The 22,376-nt window shown below is 42.9% G+C and overlaps 1 protein-coding gene across 1 annotated transcript in view; it reads left to right on the forward strand.

The window, feature by feature from the left end:
* The window catches only part of LOC311044949 (PEX5-related protein-like), a gene marked incomplete at both ends in the record, with an annotated part of 33,881 nt that overhangs the window by 1,458 nt on the left and 10,047 nt on the right, over positions 1-22,376 (forward strand). Inside the window, 6 exons of the mRNA XM_084056760.1 lie at positions 1,549-1,657; positions 3,843-4,154; positions 8,878-8,992; positions 10,444-10,531; positions 13,529-13,630; positions 21,821-21,931. Of these exons, the coding sequence (XP_083912886.1) occupies positions 1,549-1,657; positions 3,843-4,154; positions 8,878-8,992; positions 10,444-10,531; positions 13,529-13,630; positions 21,821-21,931 (837 nt within the window). The remainder of the gene's footprint in view (positions 1-1,548; positions 1,658-3,842; positions 4,155-8,877; positions 8,993-10,443; positions 10,532-13,528; positions 13,631-21,820; positions 21,932-22,376) is intronic.

Below are 22,376 nucleotides of genomic sequence, written 5' to 3' on the forward strand. Positions count from 1 at the left end.
CCAGGAAGTGGCTGGGGGGGGCCAACACTTCCTGTTTGGATTGGTAGTACACCCTAGGGCTGGGCGATATGACTTCAAATCACGATTGTTTCAAACTTTTTGCCTCGGTTTACGATCGAGGCAAAAAGTCGTGAGCTTGCAGATCGCCTATTTCGCGATGCCTGTGCGCCACCGTTGTGCGACGAAGTATAAAACAGGGTTAACCACTTCAACCCCATACGTTGTTGAGTCCCTCAGGGCTCTACACTAGTGTCTTTTGTGTTTTCACTCTACATTAAATATGTTCGCTGAAAATAGCCGCTCAACAAGCTTACAACGCGTTGCGTTGCAACGCGTTGTAAGCTTGTCGAGAGGCTATTTTCTGCGAAAGTGTGTGAGCTTGTCGAGCGGCAATTCTCTGCGAAAGTTTTCCCAGAATACGGATGCTGTGGTTTAAGTGGTTAAGTGGTTAATCAGACTAATCAGACAAATTCAGTCGATTATTAAAAAAATATATATTAGATTTTTTTCGTGTCCATTATTTGATATACATGGGAAAGACTTAAACGAAACAAAAAAAACCCTGCTTCTAGATTATTCGATGAACCTACAGGAGCAAGATTAAGTCAGTGATTGGCTATAACATATCGGCTTCGATGAAGTTTGGGTTCATTGCCCAGCCCTAGTAAACAATGCACTGTGACTGTTGTTGTGTCTGTGCTTATGATCCCCCCGATTCACAAAAAAAAACGGAGGATCAGTTTGTCAACCGAGGACGTAAATGATCCTGCTATCAGCACCCGATCAGTCATTTACACTGATCAATTCCACCTGTCTGTCTGTCTGTCTGTCTGTCTGTCTGTCTGTCTGTCTGTCTGTCTGTCTGTCTGTCTGTCTGTCTGCCTGTCTACAGTATCTACACTACAGTATATATCCAGTTTAATGTATCTGTGGAGCTGCATTGGATTATATTTAGTATTAAATGAATCCAATGCACACTATTTTGGTTGGATGTGAGCGCGAGTTAATGATCGCGAGTGAGCGTGTGTGCGTGCGTGCGTGCGTGCATGTGCCTCTTCCCATCCAACAGGTCAATGTTGTAATAAAACGTCACTTTTCATTTGAACTCAACTCTATTATTTCTGTTCTCCTTCAACCCAGAACATGAGCATATGACTGTCTGTTGTGCTGTTCTATATCCCACTGTTATTTGACAGGTCAGGACTCTCCAGTCTGGGTGTGCGTGCGTGCGTGCGTGCGTGCGTGAGAGAATGAGAGAGAGAGAGTTTGTGTGTGTGTGCGTGTGCGTGTGCGTGTGCGTGTGCGTGTGTGTGTGTGTGTGTTGGGATGAGGAGGCAGAGCTACCAGACACAGATAAACTGTCATATTTACATCAAGTCAGTCTGAACAGACTGGGGTTTGACCCTGGATCTGGTGATTTAAGAAATAACAATTTATCTCTGTCTTTGTTTGCTCCCTTCCTTCCTTCATGTCCCCCCCCCCCACTCTCTCTCTCTCTCTCTCTCTCTCTCTCTCTCTCTCTCTCTCTCTCTCTCTCTCTCTCAACAGAGAGAGCAGCAGGAGAGCCGTCCCCTGTTGAGTCCATCCATCGATGACTTCCAGTCTGAGAGTCGTGTCGATGCCCCCGCCCCCCGGCCCGTCACCTCCAACACAGCAGGTACACAAACCTCTCCTCTCCTCTCCTCTCCTCTCCTCTCCTCTCCTCTCCTACCAAATGTGCTATGTTTACACATGTACAGCCAAGTCATCTTGTCTTTTGTAACACCTGGCTCACTGTGGCAGGGTTTGCGAGTTCCCCCTCCCCCCAGCATCATGAGATAGATAGACAGACAGACAGACAGACAGACAGACAGACAGACAGACAGACAGACAGACAGACAGACAGACTAAATCTACGTTGCAGTGACTAACGACAACAGTGCTCGTTCACAGCATCAAGGACACTTGTCTGTCATCCTGTATGTTGAGAGTCTGCGGCTAATTCCTACAGTTCTTTTTCTCCAGCCAGAGACATGCCAGCATATGTACGCCAGGTCTCCCTTGTATTTCTCCCCAAAGAACTGAAACGTCATGCAGAATAATCGTTAAGGATTAATGATAGTGAAGTCAAAGGAAGAACAGCATGCACCGTCCTCAAGTCACGGAAACCTCTAAATCAGTCAATCAAACAAGGACGTCCATAACTCTGAGAGTTACAGACCTCCTTTTCTTTGTTATCACCACAATAATTGCTGGACATTTGTGTTACATTTCTTTTTTGTAATATTTGACTTTTACTTAATTAAATGAAGCAATACCGCAATGAAAAAACATTTGCATTAAAGATGCAGTGCAGTGACATTTTCGGTCATTTTATTTTGAAGGTTCAGACTGAAACGGCGTCTCAACCGACTCTAAACCAATCAGAAGGTCCCATCCCTTCAGGCTATGGGACGTTGGAATCTCAATCACTTCAGCCGGGCGCAACACGGCTAGTGTTTGTTTACAAGTGAGAGAGAGACGGCCAGTGAAGCACGTTTGCTACTACCTGGCTTATGTCTAACCTATAATGTTTTCAGATACATATTTTAGTGTGCAGATTTTAAAATGAGTAATACACCGTCTGGATGTCATCTTCAATGAGATTCAAAAAAGGAGTAGCTCTGTAATTAAAATCAGCTGTGTTTGAAGAAAGTGCAGCTATGGGAATCAAACAGGTGCATGTAATCAAGATTCATTTATATTCATGAAAGCTGCGTTATGGCATCACGCAGCACGTTTTCGTTTACAGTAAGTAAGATTGGCTTTTTAGAGACTTTAAATATAAAAATACACAAAAATGTTTTATTTTTATTTTTTTGGCATATGATGACCACGGATATGCTCTAAAAGTGTGAAAAACATATTTTTCATTTCACTACACCTTTAAAAATTACAAAAGTATTGGCCAATATAGGGACACACATTGGGTGTAACTTTGTTATGATCTAGACTGTCTCGGTTCGAGGGGCACAGTCATTAAGAAAATTTGTTAAAAGACATGAAGCTGTGTGTCTTGATTTAATTCAGGTGAACTAATTAACTATTTAAAGCGGCACTATGTAACTTTTTTGAATGAATAAAATGTCATTTTGTCCAATCTGTATGGTAGAGTATGTTAACACAATATAACTTATACAATTGGGGCGGTTGTATGTTGTCTCCCTGCTCTTCTATTGAGATATTTAGATCGTGTCAAAGGTCACGTCTCACCTAGACACAGGATCTGACACAAATTCTGACCTGATGGTCAAGATTTATCCCCTGAGCAAGCAGCCAGGCTTTATTGGCTCAATGGTAAAAAAACTATTCAGCACTTGCGTGGGAAACCAGGTTCATATCCGGGGTAGAAAAACCTTTAAGTAATATAAGTTAGGGCATTGGTTCTCAAAGTGGGGTCCGGGGATCCCCAGGGGTCCTTGGGGGGGGTACCAGGGGGTCCCCAGCAAAGTGTGTTAATGTAGCGTCACAATAATTTTAACCTTTTATACTTTGGCTATTCAAAAATAGCAGATATACAAGCTCATAGCACGGCACCGAGTGCCGCGCTATGAGCTTGTAGATCTGCTATTTTTTGAAAAATCTTGAAAATGATGTGCAAACCTTTGAATATATATATATTTTTAAGCGAACATTCCTAACTCAAATCTTTGCTTCCGGGGGGTCCCTGGAACAAAATATTTTGAGAAGGGGGTCCGCGGCCAAATACATATCATTTTAGGGGTCCTTGACATGAAAAAGTTTGAGAACCACTGAGTTAGGGCACACAACTGACCAGACCAACACCACCTTCCTTCATCTTCCGGTGGGTGTTTCTCCTGCAGTCCTGTCCACAGCTCTAGACCTGGTGGACCTGAGCGAGCCGGTGGGACCGGGGGAGAGCGGGGTGCCGGTGGGGAGCGGAGGAGGAGGAGGAGGAGGAGGAGGAGGAGGAGGAGGAGGAGGCAGCAGCAGGAGGAAGGGGAGCAGCAGGGAGAAGAGGTGTCCTCCTGCCCTGGGGAGCATTAAGGGGAGCAGCGGCAGGAGCAGCCCCCTGCGCAGGAAGAGAGCGGAGGACTCCGAGCTGATCCAGGTGGACGTGGAACATCTGACCCCCAGCCCGCGAACGCCCCCTGAACGCTGCTCCATAGACTCAGGTACAGTACAGTGTGTGCGTGTGTGTGCGCGTGTGTGCACGCGCATGTGTGGCTTAGTGACAACTGGTGGATAAAAATAGAAGAATGAAAAACCACTTCAACCATTTTAAGAGGTATTACACATCATTCTAGGACAAAGCGTGTCAAACATTGAATTCTGTGATTTATTTTATTTTATATTTAATTATATGATGATATCATATAATTAAATATAAAATAAAATAAATCACAGAATCAAACGTTTTATGGTCATGATTCACCAGGATCCTGGATGGCTTGATTCGAGGCTTAAATTCATTGATATAAATATTTTTGGAAAAGTCAATGGGAAAAATGCATTGAGTATTTTGCAGTGGCACCAGGAAGTGGGCGGGAACTGCGATGCCCTATTGTCTCCATGGCGTTCAGTGGCCATCTTGGATTATGCACATAACAAGAGTTGCAAATGCAAAACTTTGGGCAACCAAGCTAAAATTGTTCTAGGACACCATATGAACACGACTAAATCAACAAAAGAAACTTGACAGGAAAGAAGTTTCTAGGTTTAGTATCGAATGCATGGGAGCATGAAATGGACTATTTATACTGTAGTTGAGTCCTCCAGGGCTTTATACTAGGTCCACTCCTTTTTTTCCCCCTGTACACCAAATCTCTAAATCAAACCAAAATGTCCCAGAATAGGGACTCTACGGTGCTACTAAATTACTTTTAGATATGAGATGTCTCTGTCGGGTGTAAACCTCACATGTCCAAAACTGTTCAGGATTCAAATTCAAAAGTAGCAAAAATATCAGATCGACAATCTCAAAACGTGCCGCCGAGCTTGTAGATCTGCTACTTTTGATGCTTTCACGTGACGCTGTAGTATGATCAAGTAGGGCGTTAACCCATTGAGGCCTGAGGTTCCGATTCTGCAAAATGTCTTCTAAATTCTAAACGGTTTTCTGAAAAACGTATGTTTCTATATCAGTGGTTTTCAAACTCTTTCATGTCAAGGACCCCCAAAACGATATGAATTTGGCCGCGGAGACCCATCTCAAAACATTTTGTTCCAGGGACCCCCCAGAAGCAAAGATTTTAGTTAATGTTTGCTTTGAAATAATATATATATTCAAAGATTTGCACACATTTTCACGATTTTTCAAAAATAGCAGATCTACGAGCTTGTATATCTGCTATTTCTGAATAGCCAAAGTGTAAAATAATGCTTTTTAGCTCAAATCAAAAAGTGACACAGATGCGTCCCGGGTCTTAAAGGGTTCATTTACGAAAAAAAAAAAAAAAAAAAGTTAGACGCTGCAGATAGAAGCGGCCCGACATCAGCGATATACAGACTGTGTTCTTCTGAATCCCTGATGATGACCTTTGTTTTTGTCGAGGTCGCGCGACCTCTCTCTTCATCTTCAAATCCTCACCTTCGCAGCACTGGTGTGTGCGCCCTTCCTGCGTGTTTTGTTTGCCAGTATATTAATTATTTAGACAAAATGAATTCTCTCATCATGGGTTGCTGCACTTCATTTGGTTGAGAGTGCTTTGCGCAGAGTGCAGGCGGGAGTTAATCCCTGCTGTTAAGATAATGAGGTTGTCACTCACTTCACTGACTGACAAACCGTTATAGGAGCTATTTTTTGACTGATCTTTATCCTCTACCTGGAGTCACGGATGACCTGCTACACTTAAAAAATGAGAGGAACACACACATCCAAAATATACCGTAGGGCAGCAGATGCAGGACCGGTGGTGAAAAGTAACAATGTACATTTACTCAAGTACTGTACTTAGGTACAATTTTGAGGTACTTTTACTTTACTGGAGTGATTCCAGTTTTCAGTACTTTTACTTCTACTCCACTACATCTCTCACAATGCGTCGCGATGCGACACATTGTGAGCTTGTAGATCTGCTATTTTCAAAAGATTTGTATACAGTGTATTCATTTGAAACCTTTGAAATGGGACATTCTGCATAATGAGTACTTTCTACTTTTGGTACTTTAAGCACATTTTGATACCAATAATTTTGTACTTTTACTCAAGTCATTTTTTAATTCCGGACTTTTACTTGTAACAGAGTATTTCTACATGGCAGTGCTGATACTTTTACTTAAGTAAAACATGTGAATACTTTTTTCCACCACTGTGCAGGACAAAACAATAACGTTGTCTTGTCCTGCACCTGCCCTACATTACAGTTTTGAACAGTAAATTACAGTTATGCTCGACCTCTTGCATTTCATAGACCCCCAGTTGGATATGCATCAGGCCAAGGAACACCATGTCATACCATTTCTTATCTCTGAGTGTACAAAGTTGTGGGCGAATTATGGTCAAATTATTATTCTCCCACACTCCGAAAGCAATCGTCTTCACCAGGGGTCTTCAACAGGGGGTCCGAGACCCCTAGGGGGTCCTCAGAGTTACTATAGGGGGTCCGCCAAATCTTATTGTGATGTGAATTTTTTTTTTTTTTACCTTAACCACTTGAACCCTAGCATCCCCTTTCTGAGGAGAACTTTAGCCAAAAAATAGCAGATCTACAAGCTTACAAGGCGTTGTGAGCTTGTAGATCTGCTATTTTTTGGCAAATAGGTGTTTGGTGTAGAGGGGGAAAAAAGAGCAGACCAAGTAAACAAAAAAAAAATCTGAAACACAATTTTATACAATATAGAGGGGGTCCCTGCTTCATCTCTCTCTCAGCTAGGGGGTCCTTGGCCTGAAAACGTTGAAGACCCCTGGTCTTCACTATAAAGCTTTATTCTGAAAGGCGTATACCGTACATCAAAACATACTGTACTTGCAATGTTTATTACAGTTTTCACTCATTTTTTTAACATGGACAAGCAATAAGATGCAGAAGTCAACAGTGACACTGTGAAGTTTCATTTCTAAAACTTGAGAAAGTAAGATGAGATGAGATATTGATCCCAGAGGACAGGGTCACAGATCAGCCACAGATACATTTACAGGAAATGATATTATGCAGAATCATACTGGAGTTAGATGTCACTGAAAACCGCGTTTCGATAAATCATATACTGTACACTGTTTTTGTTCTTAGATGTATGCTGTTGTCATCTTCATATTTTATATGCAGTGTGTGTCATCATCTTTGTGTTTTATTAATATCCCACAGTGTGTGTGTGTGTGTGTGTGTGTGTGTGTGTGTGTGTGTGTGTGTGTGTGTGTGTGTGTGTGTGTGTGTGTGTGTGTGTGTGTGTGTGTGTGTGTGTGTGTGTGTGTGTGTGTGTCTCTAGCTAATCTCGTAAACCAGGGGTCTTCAACAGGGGGTCCGGGACCCCTAGGGGGAGTTACTACAGGGGGTCTGCCAAATATTTGTGTGATGTGATTATTTTTTTTACCTTAACCACTTGAAGCCTTGCATCCCCTTTTCTGAGGAGAACTTTAGCCAAAAATAGCAGATCTACAAGCTCACAACGCCTCGCGCTACAATATAGAGGGGGTCCCTACTTCATCTCTCTCTCTCAGCTAGGGGGTCCTTGGCCTGAAAACGTTGAAGACCCCTGTCGTAAACTACCAGACTGATCAGCATCCCTATTTCTTGTGCAGGCTGCCATCAAGCCAAGCACTTAATTAGATAACCAAATTCTTCTCAAATCAGTGAATGACAACTATGTCATTTTTGTGAATGAATAATCACAGAGCAGTCATCCCTCCAGGCTATGGGACACATGTCCCGCGAGGCTATGGAGAGGAACGAGCCCATGCCAATTACAATGCTACTGCCCCTCTGGCTCGTGGCTCATGGATGTAATGGTACCAGTCAATCGCAGGCATTCCATTCGCTGCCACAAGCCAAGGTTCTACATATTTTGAGTGACCTTGGTGTCCCTATTTTGGGCAAGTCAGGGGCGATTTTTTTCTCTATTCTTTGCATAGAAAATAACAGCTGTACATATTCACAACGTGTCACGTTAGCTATTTATCTTTTATAATTGTGTTATTAAATTCTTTATGTGAAAGATGGTTAAAGCAGCACTATGTAACTTTCCTCTTCTAGCCCGGATTTGAACCCGGTTTCCTGCGCAAGTGCTGACATTTTTACAGCAAAATACAACCACCATAATTGTATAAGTTATATCGTATTAACACACCAAGTACCAGAGGTTTTTTATAACAGGGTACATCCAGTGCCACCGTTCTTATCGTTTACGCTGATATGTTTAGAGCTGTAGAAGCCTCCACGAGGACCCGGATGTAAACAAAGGCTGCCGTGCGCGATGGTCGAGGGTCCCGACTAACGACTGGCCATCGCAGAGTGATCGGCCATCGAAAATGGCTCGTTTTCACCACGGTAAAAAGATATGGAGATAAGGACCTTTTCCTCAAGATCCTATCATTGGAGTGGACGGGAGTTTCGTCCTTTGGACTGGATTCACATCCGTCCATTCCATTGTACAGGGTCCGCGGACCATTCCTAAGTTGCGCCCCATGTGCGAAAAAAAATAATGATAAAAAAACGTGAACACATGAAGATCTACGGTTATGGCACTTGACGGGTGTATTTGCAAAACCTCGTGTTTGGCACTCAATGTGTTAACATACTCTACCACACAGATTGGACGAAATTCCATTGTATTCATTCAAAGAAAGGTTACATAGTGAGGCTTTAACCAAAAATGTGCCTTTTTATCTAACTTTGTAAAATAAAGTGATTCAAACGATGGCTAAAATGTCAGACATGTTTCTGTTCTGTCCCTCTGCAGTCGGTATGTCTTCTCCGATGGAGAAATGGGAGGAGGTGAGTCTTCAGCTGGAGGGCAGGAGGCGGAGATACGAGAAGAGGTGCACCTCCCATCACTCCTCCAGTGAACTGTTGTGGTAAACCCAACACCTGCCATGTTTGTTCTAGTCCAGCAGCGATCCAGATCCAGTGGTTTTCAATCTTACCATTGAGAACCACTGGTTCTCAAGGTTGATATCGTCCCTGTCGGGTGGCAACCTTGTATGTCCAAAATGGTTACTTTTCTGGATTCAAGAGGGGGGGGGGGTGCTGCTGCGAAAAGAAAAAAAAAGGACGCTCTGCTTCAAAATTCCGCCGATTTTCACAGTTTTTTTTTCTCACACCGTTTGGTGAAGCCCTCAAAGGTTGGTGCCGTGTGCTGCGCTACTTTTATCCGCCAGATTGGGACGTTCACGGCATATTTTGCACCATCACGGTGCGTTCATCATCGGTGACGAGTGCCTCTAAACAGCCGCTGCTGGCGATGCGAGACACTTACACAATCACGTGCAGCATGCTTCCTCTCCCCCTCCGCCTAATGGCTGTGTATGGGGCCGACGCATGCTTTAGCGTGATTGTGTGAGTGTGGCTTCAGAAAGTAAATTCCTAGCCTCGATCTCCAGGCTTTTATTTTTTAGTTTTGCTAAAAAATAAAAGCTTGGAAATTCCTGTCCCAGCTGTTGGTACGCAAAAGCGCCTCGCGTCGTCTGATGTGGTGCGCATTTTTTATTTTGGGTGCGCATGCGCACCTGTGCACCAGTTATGTGCACCCCTGAGTATAGAGCTTCACACACAGAGCTTGTGTGTTTTTTTGTTGTTTTTTAATTTACAAAAAAACACACAAAGTTAGAATATGGAGATAAGAGGTTTCTGCCCGACAGGAACGATACGCATTAGGCCACATGAGACCCCCATTTGGAACTTTACTTTTCTCTTGGACCCCAATCTACACTGTGAAATGTGGACCCCTGGTGGTCCCAGACCTGATGTTGAGAACAAGTGATCTAGACTTTTATTTTTATGTTTTGGTCCCTGTGGGTCTCTGGACTTAATTCCTGCTTTGCTGTAATGTTCCATTATGCAAATATGCAAATAAAAAATCTGCAAGATAGCCTGCTCTGACTGCAAGCCTTTAGCCACACATCCGTTTTAGCTTAAGGTCTTAGATTGTTAGTAAGCTCACATTTCCTCTGAAATTCAATTTAATTTGGTTTTTTTATTATTACAGTGCCGAATCACAACAAGTTGTCTCAAGAAACTTTACTTAAAGAATACATTCATCATTCATTCATCATTTTCGATGCCCAGAGTTGTCTGGTAACCGGTTCACCCTCTGGTCTGCCCATTATATTTGTCCAAGTGTCCCTGCTAGTCCAAACTGGTTCAAACTAGACAGATGAATTTTATTTTGAGCCAGTTCAAGATGATGAACAGAAATATATTCAATGAAATGTGATATATTGTGGATTAAAACATTGATTGTCCATGAACGAAGTGAAATCTTAACCTCATGAAGGTTTGAATGAATGTCTTTGTGTACTCCTTGCAGGTCTGCAGAGTTTAAAACAGCTGCTACATCTAAGAACAGCTTTGAGGTCCACAGCCTGGACGATATGGACTTCATCAGTTCCCCGCAGGTGAGCACAACTCATCTTCATCAGCCCCCCCTCCACACACACCACACACACACACACACACACACACACACACACACACACACACACACACACACACACACACAGCAGGTGAGTCCAACTCATCTTCGTCGCCCCCCCGCAGTTCTGTGTGAGTCATCTATCTTTGGGTGACAGTGACCTCTGTGTTTTTTATTTCACATTTCTGTCACAAACACACAAACACAAACGCGCGCACACGCACACACACACACACACACACACACACACACACACACACACACACACACACACACACACACACAGCACAGCACAGTTAGTGGATGGTACTTACAGTAGCAGACAGCAGACACCGGTTCACTGTTGGTAGATGAATGACCAACAGAAACATTACTTTGGATATGGAATGAAGTTGGTTTTCCATCAGTAGAAGGGTCAATGATTCTAGCCTGGGACCAGACGAATCTGCGAGTGCAAAAAAAAATTGCACTCTGCGATTTGGGTCTGGCACCGCTCCATAGAGAATCCATTTCCTGCTCCAGAAGACGTGGGGCACCAATCAGGGCCCAGTATTCGAATATGGGCGACTGTAATTGGTAGTTGGTTGTAACCAATTGCGTCGAGGGACATTGTTTTGATCCCGCCCCTTGGGAAACAAAACGTCCTCATGGAAGCACCGGACTCATATCCACGCAGTGATATAGTCTAGCTACGCCAGGCTACAATGATTCATGAACACATGGATGGAATGCAGAGGAGAGGTGAGGGACCCGGGGAAGGACGACACTCAGGGTGGGCTGGTAGTCTCAAAGGAGGTAAGTCCTACCACCTACGGGATCGCACCGGAGAGCCTTGGTGTAGTCCTGTACAGTCAGCTGTCCTTTAAGGCACACATCCTGTAGGTCTATGCTTTAAACAGTGATTCTCAACCTGTGGGCTGTGAGGATATTGCAAGTGGTCCCACAAATAATTGCCAAAATTGACGATTTTGATGATAAATACATAAATTAAAAACAAAACGAAAGTTTAAAAAATTTGTCATGGTATTTTTTCTTCATTGTGATACCAATAAATTAAAGTATACTACGTTAGATCCACTGATTCGAGCCGGAACACAATCAATAATTGATCATTCAAATAAACATGACCACCATCTGACCACTATCGGCTGCCATGTTATGTTACTGGAAACGCTTTTGAGATTTCCAAGTGGGCCCTGATCCACAAAAGGTTGAGAAGCACTTGCTTTACCACATCCGTAGGATGAGACCCTTCCTCGCATCACCCAGGTTGTCTGCCCAGCTCCAACAGTAATCCAGGCCTCGGTCAACCAAGCTTGACTACCGTAACTCTCCTCCTTGTTGGCCTCCCGGCATGCTCGCTGAAGCGAAACCTCCAAAATGACCCGGAATGCTGCAGCACGCCTGGATTTCAACCTCCTAAAAACTGTCTCCCTCTTTTCCGTTCCCTTCATTGGCTTCCAGTTGCTGCCCGCACCTATAGTGCAAACCTCTGGTGATGGCCCACGATACAACCAAATGATCCAACCCAATCCATTAAGACCGGGAACGCATCAGTGTCATTTTAAGATGTCGTTGGCTATTCAAAAATAGCAGATACATATATCAGATATATATATATATATATATTCTATTTTTTTTATCGTGAAAATGTGTGCAAATCTTATATATATATATATATATATATAGGCCTAAATATATATATATATATATATTTTTTTTTTTATCCCACAATTTTGTAACCCAAAATTGCAGATCTACAAGCTCGTAGATCTGCTATTTTTTTTTTTTTTTTATGTTTCAAATATTTTTTTATTGAGAAGCACAGGTTATGGTTATACATTTCTGTTCATACATGGATAGCTTCCTTTTTTAAACAAAAACAAACAGACAAATACAGAAAACAGACAGGTAACATGAAAAAAAAAACACTCAGGCACTTAGGCAAAAAGTATAAAATGGTTATAGCTTCAATCTAAAAATGACACAGATGCGTTCCCGGAGTGAATGGGTAAAAACCCACCCTGGACCACGCTCAACGCATCCTAGAAACTTCTTCTCCCTTCTGGCTCACAAACTGTGGAATAAACTCCCCCGTGCAGTCAGAACTGCAGACTCACTCATTTCTGTGTTTTCATAGTCTGAAGGCTCATCTCTTCAGACTCCACCTCGCTCCCTGGCACTCCTCTCTCCCTGTGTCCCTTCGTGTCACCCTTTTTTTCCTCCGAGGCAGATATTTTGTTGGTTAATTGTTCTCATGTTTTTTTTTTATTATTTAAGGCGGAGCCGGAGGTATGTGATATAAGAGAGATTATCGCCCGGCACGGGCGGGCGGGCCGGCACGCATCGTTGCCCTCGGTAACCATCATCAGGCAATGATTAATCTATATAGTATAATATACTATATAGATTATATAGTATATCATCTCTGTCGGGTGGAAACCTCATACTGTATGTCCAAAGCTGTTACTTTTCAGGATTCATATTCAAAAATAGCAAAAGTGACAGATCTACAAGTTTGTAGATCTGTTACTTTTGATGCTTTTGTGTGACGCTGTGGTGTGATCAAATAGGGCGTTCATTTTCTAAAAAACGCACAAAGTTAGAATATGGAGATAAGAGGTTTCTGCCTGACAGCAACAATATAATATACTATGATGTGATAATCTGTACAGTTTAGTAAAGTGTTGCCTTACTGTTTGAGGCCCTCATACTCTTTAGTCAGTTTTCATTGTATTTGTAGTACCGTAGTATTATTATTATTGTATTGTAGCAGGGTTCGTCATTTCCTCTTTAAGAGCAACAGATCAAATCTACTGAAGGTTTCATTAAGGACGTGTACTGTCCACTACCACAGAGGGCATGACTTTTGGCTGACCTCGACACTCTGTGTGTGTGTGTGTGTGTGTGTGTGTGTGTGTGTGTGTGTGTGTGTGTGTGTGTGTGTGTGTGTGTGTGTGTGTGTGTGGGTCTGTTTTAGGAGTGCTGTGTGACCAGGGAGAGGAGGAGAACCAGGTCTCAGGTGCTGCGTGGGAACTTAACTACGGAGGAGGAGTTTGTCAGAGCCAAAGCTGCTGTAGAGGTACACACACACACGCGCGCACGCACACGCGCACACACACACACACACACACACACACACACACACACACACACACACACACACACACACACACACACACACACACACACACACACGCAGACTCCGGTCATTCACACTCATTTGTAATGTACATTTTTGCCTAACAATGGAATGTAGGTGAGTGGCCAACTGTCCTGTATACAAATGCAAATCACCTGTGCACATGGCCCAGCTTGGCCTAGCTCAGACCTACCCAGGACTGGGTACTTTTTAGGCACCAGTTTAGTACCACTTACACACCACTCTACCCACTTCATTGTAATGGAAACCAAGGCACAAGTGGGCGGTGTGGTGTGGGGTAGGGTGAGGCCATGGATATGGAAAGCCGCCTTAAGTGAATCAGGCTGAGGCAAACCAACATGGCTGCTGTTGTGATGCAGTGACTCTCGGTTTGCGTTTTCATGTCCAAGGACGCAGTACAGTACGTGTACAGTAAGTACAGTATGCGTGCAACCGGATCCAGGTGCTTGTGGTTTGACCTGCGATGGAGCCAACGCGTGCAGGGTATCACCGGCATGTAGAGTTACAGAACCATATCGTTTATCAGCCCACAGCTGCACCTAATGAATCAGCAAGCAGAGACACTCCCATACATCACAGTCGCAACACACAGGACCGGAGGGGAGGCTGCTGCATGAGAGAGAGAGAGAGAGAGAGAGAGAGAGAGAGAGAGAGAGAGAGAGAGAGAGAGAGAGAGAGAGAGAGAGAGAGAGAGAGAGAGAGAGAGAGAGAGAGAGAGGGGGTGATAGGTAGAGGTACACTGATCGACAGAGTGAGACAAGTGGAGATGTAGATAAAGAGATAGGCTATGGAGATTCAGAGAGGCGGGGAGAGGTGGGGTGAGATAAATAAGTAGAGAGATGGATCCGAAAGATAGAGATACAGAAAAGGAATGAATATGTATATACTGTATGTATGTACTGTATGTATATATATATATATATATATATATATATATATATATATATATATATATAAATATATATATATATATAGAGAGAGAGAGAGAGAGAGAGAGAGAGAGAGAGAGAGAGAGAGAGAGAGAGAGAGAGAGAGAGAGAGAGAGAGAGAGAGAAAATCCTTGTCATTTATGTATTCATTTATTTCTTCTTGTGAGCCGTATACCAAAGCTACAAATAAAAAAAGGCATTTCACCTGAGAATGAACCCCAAACATAAACTCTCATCCTAGATATACTGCATAGATATACTGTATACAGTATATAGACTCTTCACAGAAAGAGGAGAGGGAGAGAGACAGACAGAGAGACAGACAGACAGACAGACAGACAGACAGACAGACAGACAGACAGAGCGAGAGAGAGAGAGAGAGAGAGAGAGAGAGAGAGAGAGAGAGAGAGAGAGAGAGAGATACTTATACTGTAGTTATACTGTAGACAGACTACATGAAGTGGAGAGATGGAGAGGGAAAAACAGGAGCAGTTGATGGTCAGAGAAGAGAGAAGCTGTCTCTGGTTCCTCTGGTCAAAGGTGTGAGTGATTGTGAGTGATTATCAAACATTTTAATTTCAAGGACCCCCATAGCTCTGAGAGCATACCAAATGCAACCAAATGGACCCATTTGTACACACTGGGCCCCACTTTGAGAACCACTGGTCAAAAGTGATAGAAAATCGCGTCTCTCTTTTTCTGTGGATGTTCAGAACAGGAAGAAGAAGAAAAGAAAAACACAAACGAGGAAACAAAATAGACACACGCTTTCTCATGGTTTATGACATCACTCTGAAAGATTTAAAAACGACATATTTTGATTTTGATTTTAAAAAGTGTTTGCTTCGGGTGGAAATGTTAACATTGATAAAGACCATTTCCAGTGAACATGATGAAAAACTGTTTGTAGCTGTCATGTTACCTAAAAGTGGTACATTTTCCAGAGATGTATTTTTCAAAGATCTGTTTGTTTTCTGACATTATTGCTATTCCACATTCAGGTATAATTCAGTGGATATACACATCTAAAGGGAGTTTTCTTTGGAAAATATTAGCTTGATAATCAGATAGAGCTAAAGAGATGCTGCACAGGTGTGTAGACGGGAGGGGCAGTCAGGTGCTGGGGAAACGAGATGAACACCGAGGACATCCGGTGGACAAGAAGAGAACAGCCGGTGTGGGGAGTTGGAAAATGTGGGCGAGGACAGACTATTGCCGCAGATAAGATTCACTACTGCAGTACTACTACAAACATTATAGTACATGTCAGATAAGATTCACTACTGCAGTACTACTACAAACATTATAGTACATGTCAGATAAGATTCACTACTGCAGTACTACTACAAACATTATAGTACATGTCAGATAAGATTCACTACTGCAGTACTACTACAAACATTATAGTACATGTCAGATAAGATTCACTACTGCAGTACTACTACAAACATTATAGTACATGTCAGATAAGATATAGCACTGCAGTACCACAAACATTATAGTACACAGTAGTCAGATAAGACGCGATATTACTACAGTCCATAAAAAAATGATGGCCTGAACAAAGGTGAAAGCCATTCTCCTTTGTACAAAAGAGCAAGGGGAAGGAAAACATGACTGATTGTAGAGAGAGAGGAAATGGAGGGATGAACTGAGGACAGATAGAGGGAAAGTGATCCATGCAATGACACCACGGCGGGCGGCCATCAGTACTGAACTGCATGAGTGTGCACAGTGATGCACACACACACACACACACACACACACACGCACACACGCACACACGCACACACACACACACACACACACACACACGCACACGCACACGCACACGCACACGCACACACGCACACAAACACACGAACACACATGCCATCCATTTTCTCTTCTCCACCTCCCTTGTCATCGTTCACGTGACGATCCACGCCCATCCCCTCCTCTCCTTTTTTATCTCTTCATTCCCCCGCCCCCTCCAGTCCTCTTCTCCTCCCTAAATCCATCCATCCATCAGTCACCTCTCCTCCTCCACCCTCCTATAGCTGCCTCCAGCCGCGTCCTCATCCCCTCCCCACACACACACACACGCGCACGCGAGCACACACACACACACACACACACACACACACACACACACACACACACACACACACACCTCCTGCCTCTGTCCTTTCACTGCATTGGCTCCATAACGTGGTCATATTGTGTTATTCTGTACGATATTCAATATGCTCTTCCGATCATACCACGTGTGATTTTAAGCCAGATTCACACTTCCTTGTCTGCCTGTGTCGCACACAGGAAATAGCAGATATACAAGGTCAAAGCGCGTCACGCAGTGGCGCGCCGTGGGCTTGTAGAACCTCTATTTTTGTGAGGACAAAGCAGTGGTGGAAAGTAACTAAGTACATTTACTCAAGTACTTAAGTACAATTTTGAGGTACTTTTACTTTACTGGAGTATTTCCAATTTGTAATACTTTTAATCCACTACAATTATTTGAAAACTTTAGTTCTAGTTACTTACTAGATTTTGGTTATCATTAAAAAACATACATTGCCCACTTAAGCCCTTTATACATTTCGGCCATATGAAAATAGCAGATTTACAAGCTCACAATGTGTCGCATGATCGCATCGCAAGCTTGTAGATCTGCTATTTTCTAAGGATTTTTATACATTAGAAAACTTGTGAAATGGGACATTTGGCACAATGAGTATACTTTCTACTTTTGGTACTTTAAGTACATTTTGAAACCAATCCTTTTGTTCTTTTACTCAAGTAGATTTTTTATTCCGGACTTTCACTTGTAACAGAGTATTTCTACATTGCAGTATTGACACTTTTACTTAAGTAAGAAATGTCAGTACTTTTTCCACCACTGGGAAAAGTATATCCAAGCCCTTTTTTCTGAGGTGACATACCTCTCTGTCACACTGCTGGTACATGGTAAAATCACAATTGTTCATTTAACGGCGAGTGTACAAAAGGTGTACGTGTATTTCTGTTTGTGCATGCGTGTGAGTGTGCGTGTGACTTGTGTTGCAAGTCATTCACCTTATGGTTCAGACATCTGACCTTCTGGTCAGGATGCTGCCTTATGCGTATAATAACATTCAGGCATTAGCATTAGTGCTAATAATCCTGTAAAGTATCAGAACAGCTCCGCCCGTCACTAAGTCCCATCTCATTTGAAATCCCATCCTCTACTGACCAATCCCCTTCCACTTCACTGAACGCAGACCAATCAAATCCTCTCACGGATTGATTTAGAGAGGCTTTTTGTCACTAATTACTTAATATAAATAATATAAATACTTATATTTTAGTATGTCAGACTGGTATAATAACGGCTGATGAGGGCGTAATAACAGTTTGGATAAATTAGTGCTTTACCGGCATCAGTTTATTCTGAAATGTAAATTTTGACTGAGAAGAATTGAATTACGGATATCTGGAATACATATCCAGTCTTGCTATAAAATGTTAACACATTAAGTGCCATAAACGGTCCGGACCGTTTTTGAGAATCCATGCGTCATGTGCCATAAACGGTCCGGACCGTTTTTGGCCCATTTTTTTTTAATACGTGGGGCCCACGTGGGGCGCTCTAACGAAACTTTGGGATCAACCAAGGAGTCTCTGAGAAGGAGAGGCCGGATGTGGATCCATGTCAAAAATCCTTCCGGTCGGCCGCTCCAATGTTAACTCCTTGACTAAAAGCTTAATATCTCCATTTCTTTTTAACGTGGTGGAAGTGAGACGTTTTCGATCGGCGATCGACTCTGCAATGGAGGATCGCGTTAGAAATATTATTGTTCCAGGCGTTAGTCGGGACCCTCCGCCGTCTCGCACTCACGCTCTGTTTACATGCACTTCCGTGTCGGGGCTTCTACAGCACGAAACATCAACGTAAGTGGATGGAAGATATGCAGGCACACTGAACGTACCCTATTTTAATAAACCTCTGGCACACAATGTGTTAAAATGGCTTGCCACAGATTCCTTTTTGTTTTACTTATTTTTAGAACACAGTTCTTCTATTGAGTGATTTTTAAAAAGCCAATTGGATTTTTGAATGGGAAAATGTTTTCATGATCCTGGGGGCGTGGCTTTGACGTCAGGACTTCGGTGTTGTTTTTTTTCTCCATACAGCGGTGGATGACAGGTGCACACGGGCTGTTCCCTGCATGTGTCACTGTCTGTGGACTCACGTGCACTCACACAGGCTGTTTCCTGTGTCACTGTCTGTGGACTCACATGCACTCACACACGCTGTTCCCTGTGTCACTGTCTGTGGACTCACATGCACTCACACAGGCTGTTCCCTGTGTCAGGGGGTGAGCCGTACCGAGTGGCAATTAGTGAGGCGACGCCATTGGCTGACGATCCATGGTCGATAAATCAATAAATTGCGGCGGGTCCCTGGTTTGCATAGGGTTTGCATATTGCATATTCAGTAGCCATGTGTTTCTGTTGTGTTTCTGTCATGGGTTCGACCCCGGGCACCGCCAACTCGGCATATGAGTAGCGTAGCTTGGCTGCAGAAGTACTGGGAGCTGATGGTAGGTGCAGCGCTCCACCTCAGCAATCCATCTCCCAGGGGTCACGCTGTATGCATACAGAATAGACTCACACGCACTCCTTCTGGTTCACGGTCAGATCCCCTGTCTTGCTAAGGCCAAGCAACAGGCCAGTGGAAGCAGCTTGTGTCGCAGATCTCGAGGGCACTCGAATGATGATGATGATTGGGCTGCAAATGCTAGATTATTTTCATAGCGATTATCCTATCGATTGCTTTTTCGTGTCCGAATATTTTTTTCTTTTTTTATATATCAATGAATTGAATAACCACTTAAGAGTTAATATATACTTTGTCGCACATCTGTGATGCACAAAGAGTGGAAATAGCTGACTAAGATGTAGTGACATTGAAACTGTTTTTTGCCTGCACACTTTTAATAAAAGAAAGGCTTCAATTGTCCGATTTTGCTTCACCGCCTTCTTTCCTCATGCCTTAAGTCCTGCTCTTGAGATGCACCAGACCAGTCTGAACTTTTCTTGAGGCTGCAGATTATTTTATTCATGTATTAATGTCATTATCAATTATTTGTTATAATAGATTACTTCAATTTGGAACAAAACAGTTGCCTTGCTCAATAACAAATTTGAAAAAGAAATTCACTTGAAGACGGAATGCCTTGGATTTTTTTTTCTCCCTTGTTGGCCTGCAGTTTATGCCACTGAGACAAAGCAGCATCTGTTGGACTTTGTGCTTATAGATTAAATCAGTTAGTTGGATTAACTGTTGCAGGCAGCCATACATTGGATCACCCAATCTGCTTTAAAGAACATACAGCTGTGTCCCTGGAATTAAATATTTATGGATTAAAGTTCTCAGTAGCCACGACTGATTCCACTCATTTGGATTCCATTGAATCCAAATGACAAACATGTTCGTTTCCGTGCACATTGAGTGCTGCGCAGAACACACACAGCCCTCTGCTCCTCAGGTTAGATGTGGGTCTGTTGGTTTCACAGCAGCATCATGCACATGAATGCCTGAACTGCGCCTCATCCAGCTGGAGTAATTATTGGTTTCTCTCCAAATTCACTCTTAACACAGGCTAATGCAAACTGACAAGCTCCACATTTCCCCAGGTGATGTGGTCCAGTAGACTAATTAGAGTTATAGATTTTTATTTTTAATTTATTTCTGTGGAACAGCTTGGTGTGAGGAAAAGGCCCGCCAGGAGGAGAAGGAACATATGATACGCAGATTTTTGTTGTTGTTTTTGATCGATTGATGTGACAAAAGTGCATATGCATGACCATATCTTTGTAAAAATCTGTCAAAAGGATAAAATACACACACACAAAAAAAGCTCAGGAGCTTATTTCCATTGTAGTCCTATTAAGTATGCTATTAACACAACAGCACCATATTAACACAACGTGTACAAACCTGATTTACTCATGAAAGATTCTGCATGTTTAGAATAAAGTATATCATCGCTGTCGGGCAGAAACCTCCTATCTCCATATTTTAATGGCCTACAGCCTCACACAAAAGAAGCAAAAGTAGCAGATCCACAAACTCGAAACGTGACGCAAATCGATGCGTTTTGTGCTTGTAGATCTGCTACTTTGGATATTTTTGAATCCTGAAAAGTTACAGTTTTGGACAGGGGGTTCCACCCGACAGAGACGATATGTAGTTGGGATTAGTCTATGAACAGACAGACATTAATTCCTTTGTATGTCACTATGTTACCATGCAAGGTTATCAGGATGTGAGCAGCTTTCTGATTGGCCAACTGTGTCGCGCTCTCTCTTTCCCTCCCTCTCTTTCTCTCTCTCTCCACACTGGTTTGTGTAATAGAATGTGCAATGGTGTAAAGTAACTAAGTAGATTTACTCAAGTACTGTACTTATGTACAATTTTGAGGTATTTTTTGCTTTAAAATTCTCATTCTACTACCCCGCCACCAAAATGTGGAATGCCCTGACACCATCCATTCAAAATTGGCCTATTGGCCTGAAAAAAACTATCAGGAGACGACAAGGAGAGGTAAATGTACTTTGGCTATTCAGAAATAGCAGATGTACAAGTTCACAGCGCGTCACTTCGTGCCTCTGGCACAACATATTTATGAGATGGGGGTCCGCGGGCACATACAAATCAATTTGGGGGTCCTTGACACGAAAAAGTTTGAGAACAACTGGTGTAACGGACTGAATGCAAACATATTAACAAACGGGGTGTGCTGTTCTGATTTAGCTTTCTCTTTTTAAATACAACAATCTGTTCTCACTGAGATGTGGAGGTACATGGTAGACAAGGTTTAATAAACTAGAGTCATCAGGTCATCAGTATATGCCCCCTTTTGTGCTCATATATGGAGATGAGTGATTTGTTTGCGCCTGATGCCATGACGACATATTTGGGCGTAGCTGCATTGTAAACTCCTTATATGGTTATGGCTGAGTCATGGTGACATGAGTGTGATGTCAGAGGTCTGTCCGCTTGTCCGCCCGCCGGCCGGCCGGCCGGTCCTCCCTTAAGCCAATTTTTATATAGGATGAGACTTTTAAAATGACAAATTCTTCTTCTCCTCCTCTTCTTCTTCTTCTTCGTCTTCTTCTTCTTCTTCTTCTTCTTCTTCTTCTTCTTCTTCTTCAGTCCGACACAGTGTTCTGGGATAAGATGCAGGCGGAGTGGGAGGAGCTTGCCAAGAGGAACTGGTTGGAGGAGTCAGAGAGCGACGCGGCTCCTGCTGTGTCCCCCAACAAGGTGAGGCTGACTCACTGCACGCACACACACACACACACACACACACGTGCACACGCGGATTCAAATTCAAAAGTATCAAAAGTAGCAGATCTACAAGCTCAAAATAATGTCCGCTACTTTTGATACTTTTGTGTGACACAAACTTGGATCTGGAACACTATAAAAATGTAAGGTGATACTCTCTCCTGAATACAGAAGAGAGTAGGCCTACCCATAGAATATAGAGCTTTAACCTTTTAACGACAAAATATCACTTACCCTACCTTTAACCAATTTCACTTTCGCAACAAATAAATAATCAAAAATAGCAGTAGTATGACAAAGTAGGGCATTAATTTACGGGGGGAGGGGGGGGGGGGGGGGGGGAATAAAGTTAAAATAGGGAGATACCAGGTTTCTGCCCGACAACAGCATACATAACATAAAACAACGCACAGATCAATGC

Source organism: Gymnoscopelus microlampas, assembly GCF_963454915.1.
Source record: "Gymnoscopelus microlampas genome assembly, chromosome: 5".
NCBI classification, from domain to species: Eukaryota; Metazoa; Chordata; class Actinopteri; order Myctophiformes; family Myctophidae; genus Gymnoscopelus; species Gymnoscopelus microlampas.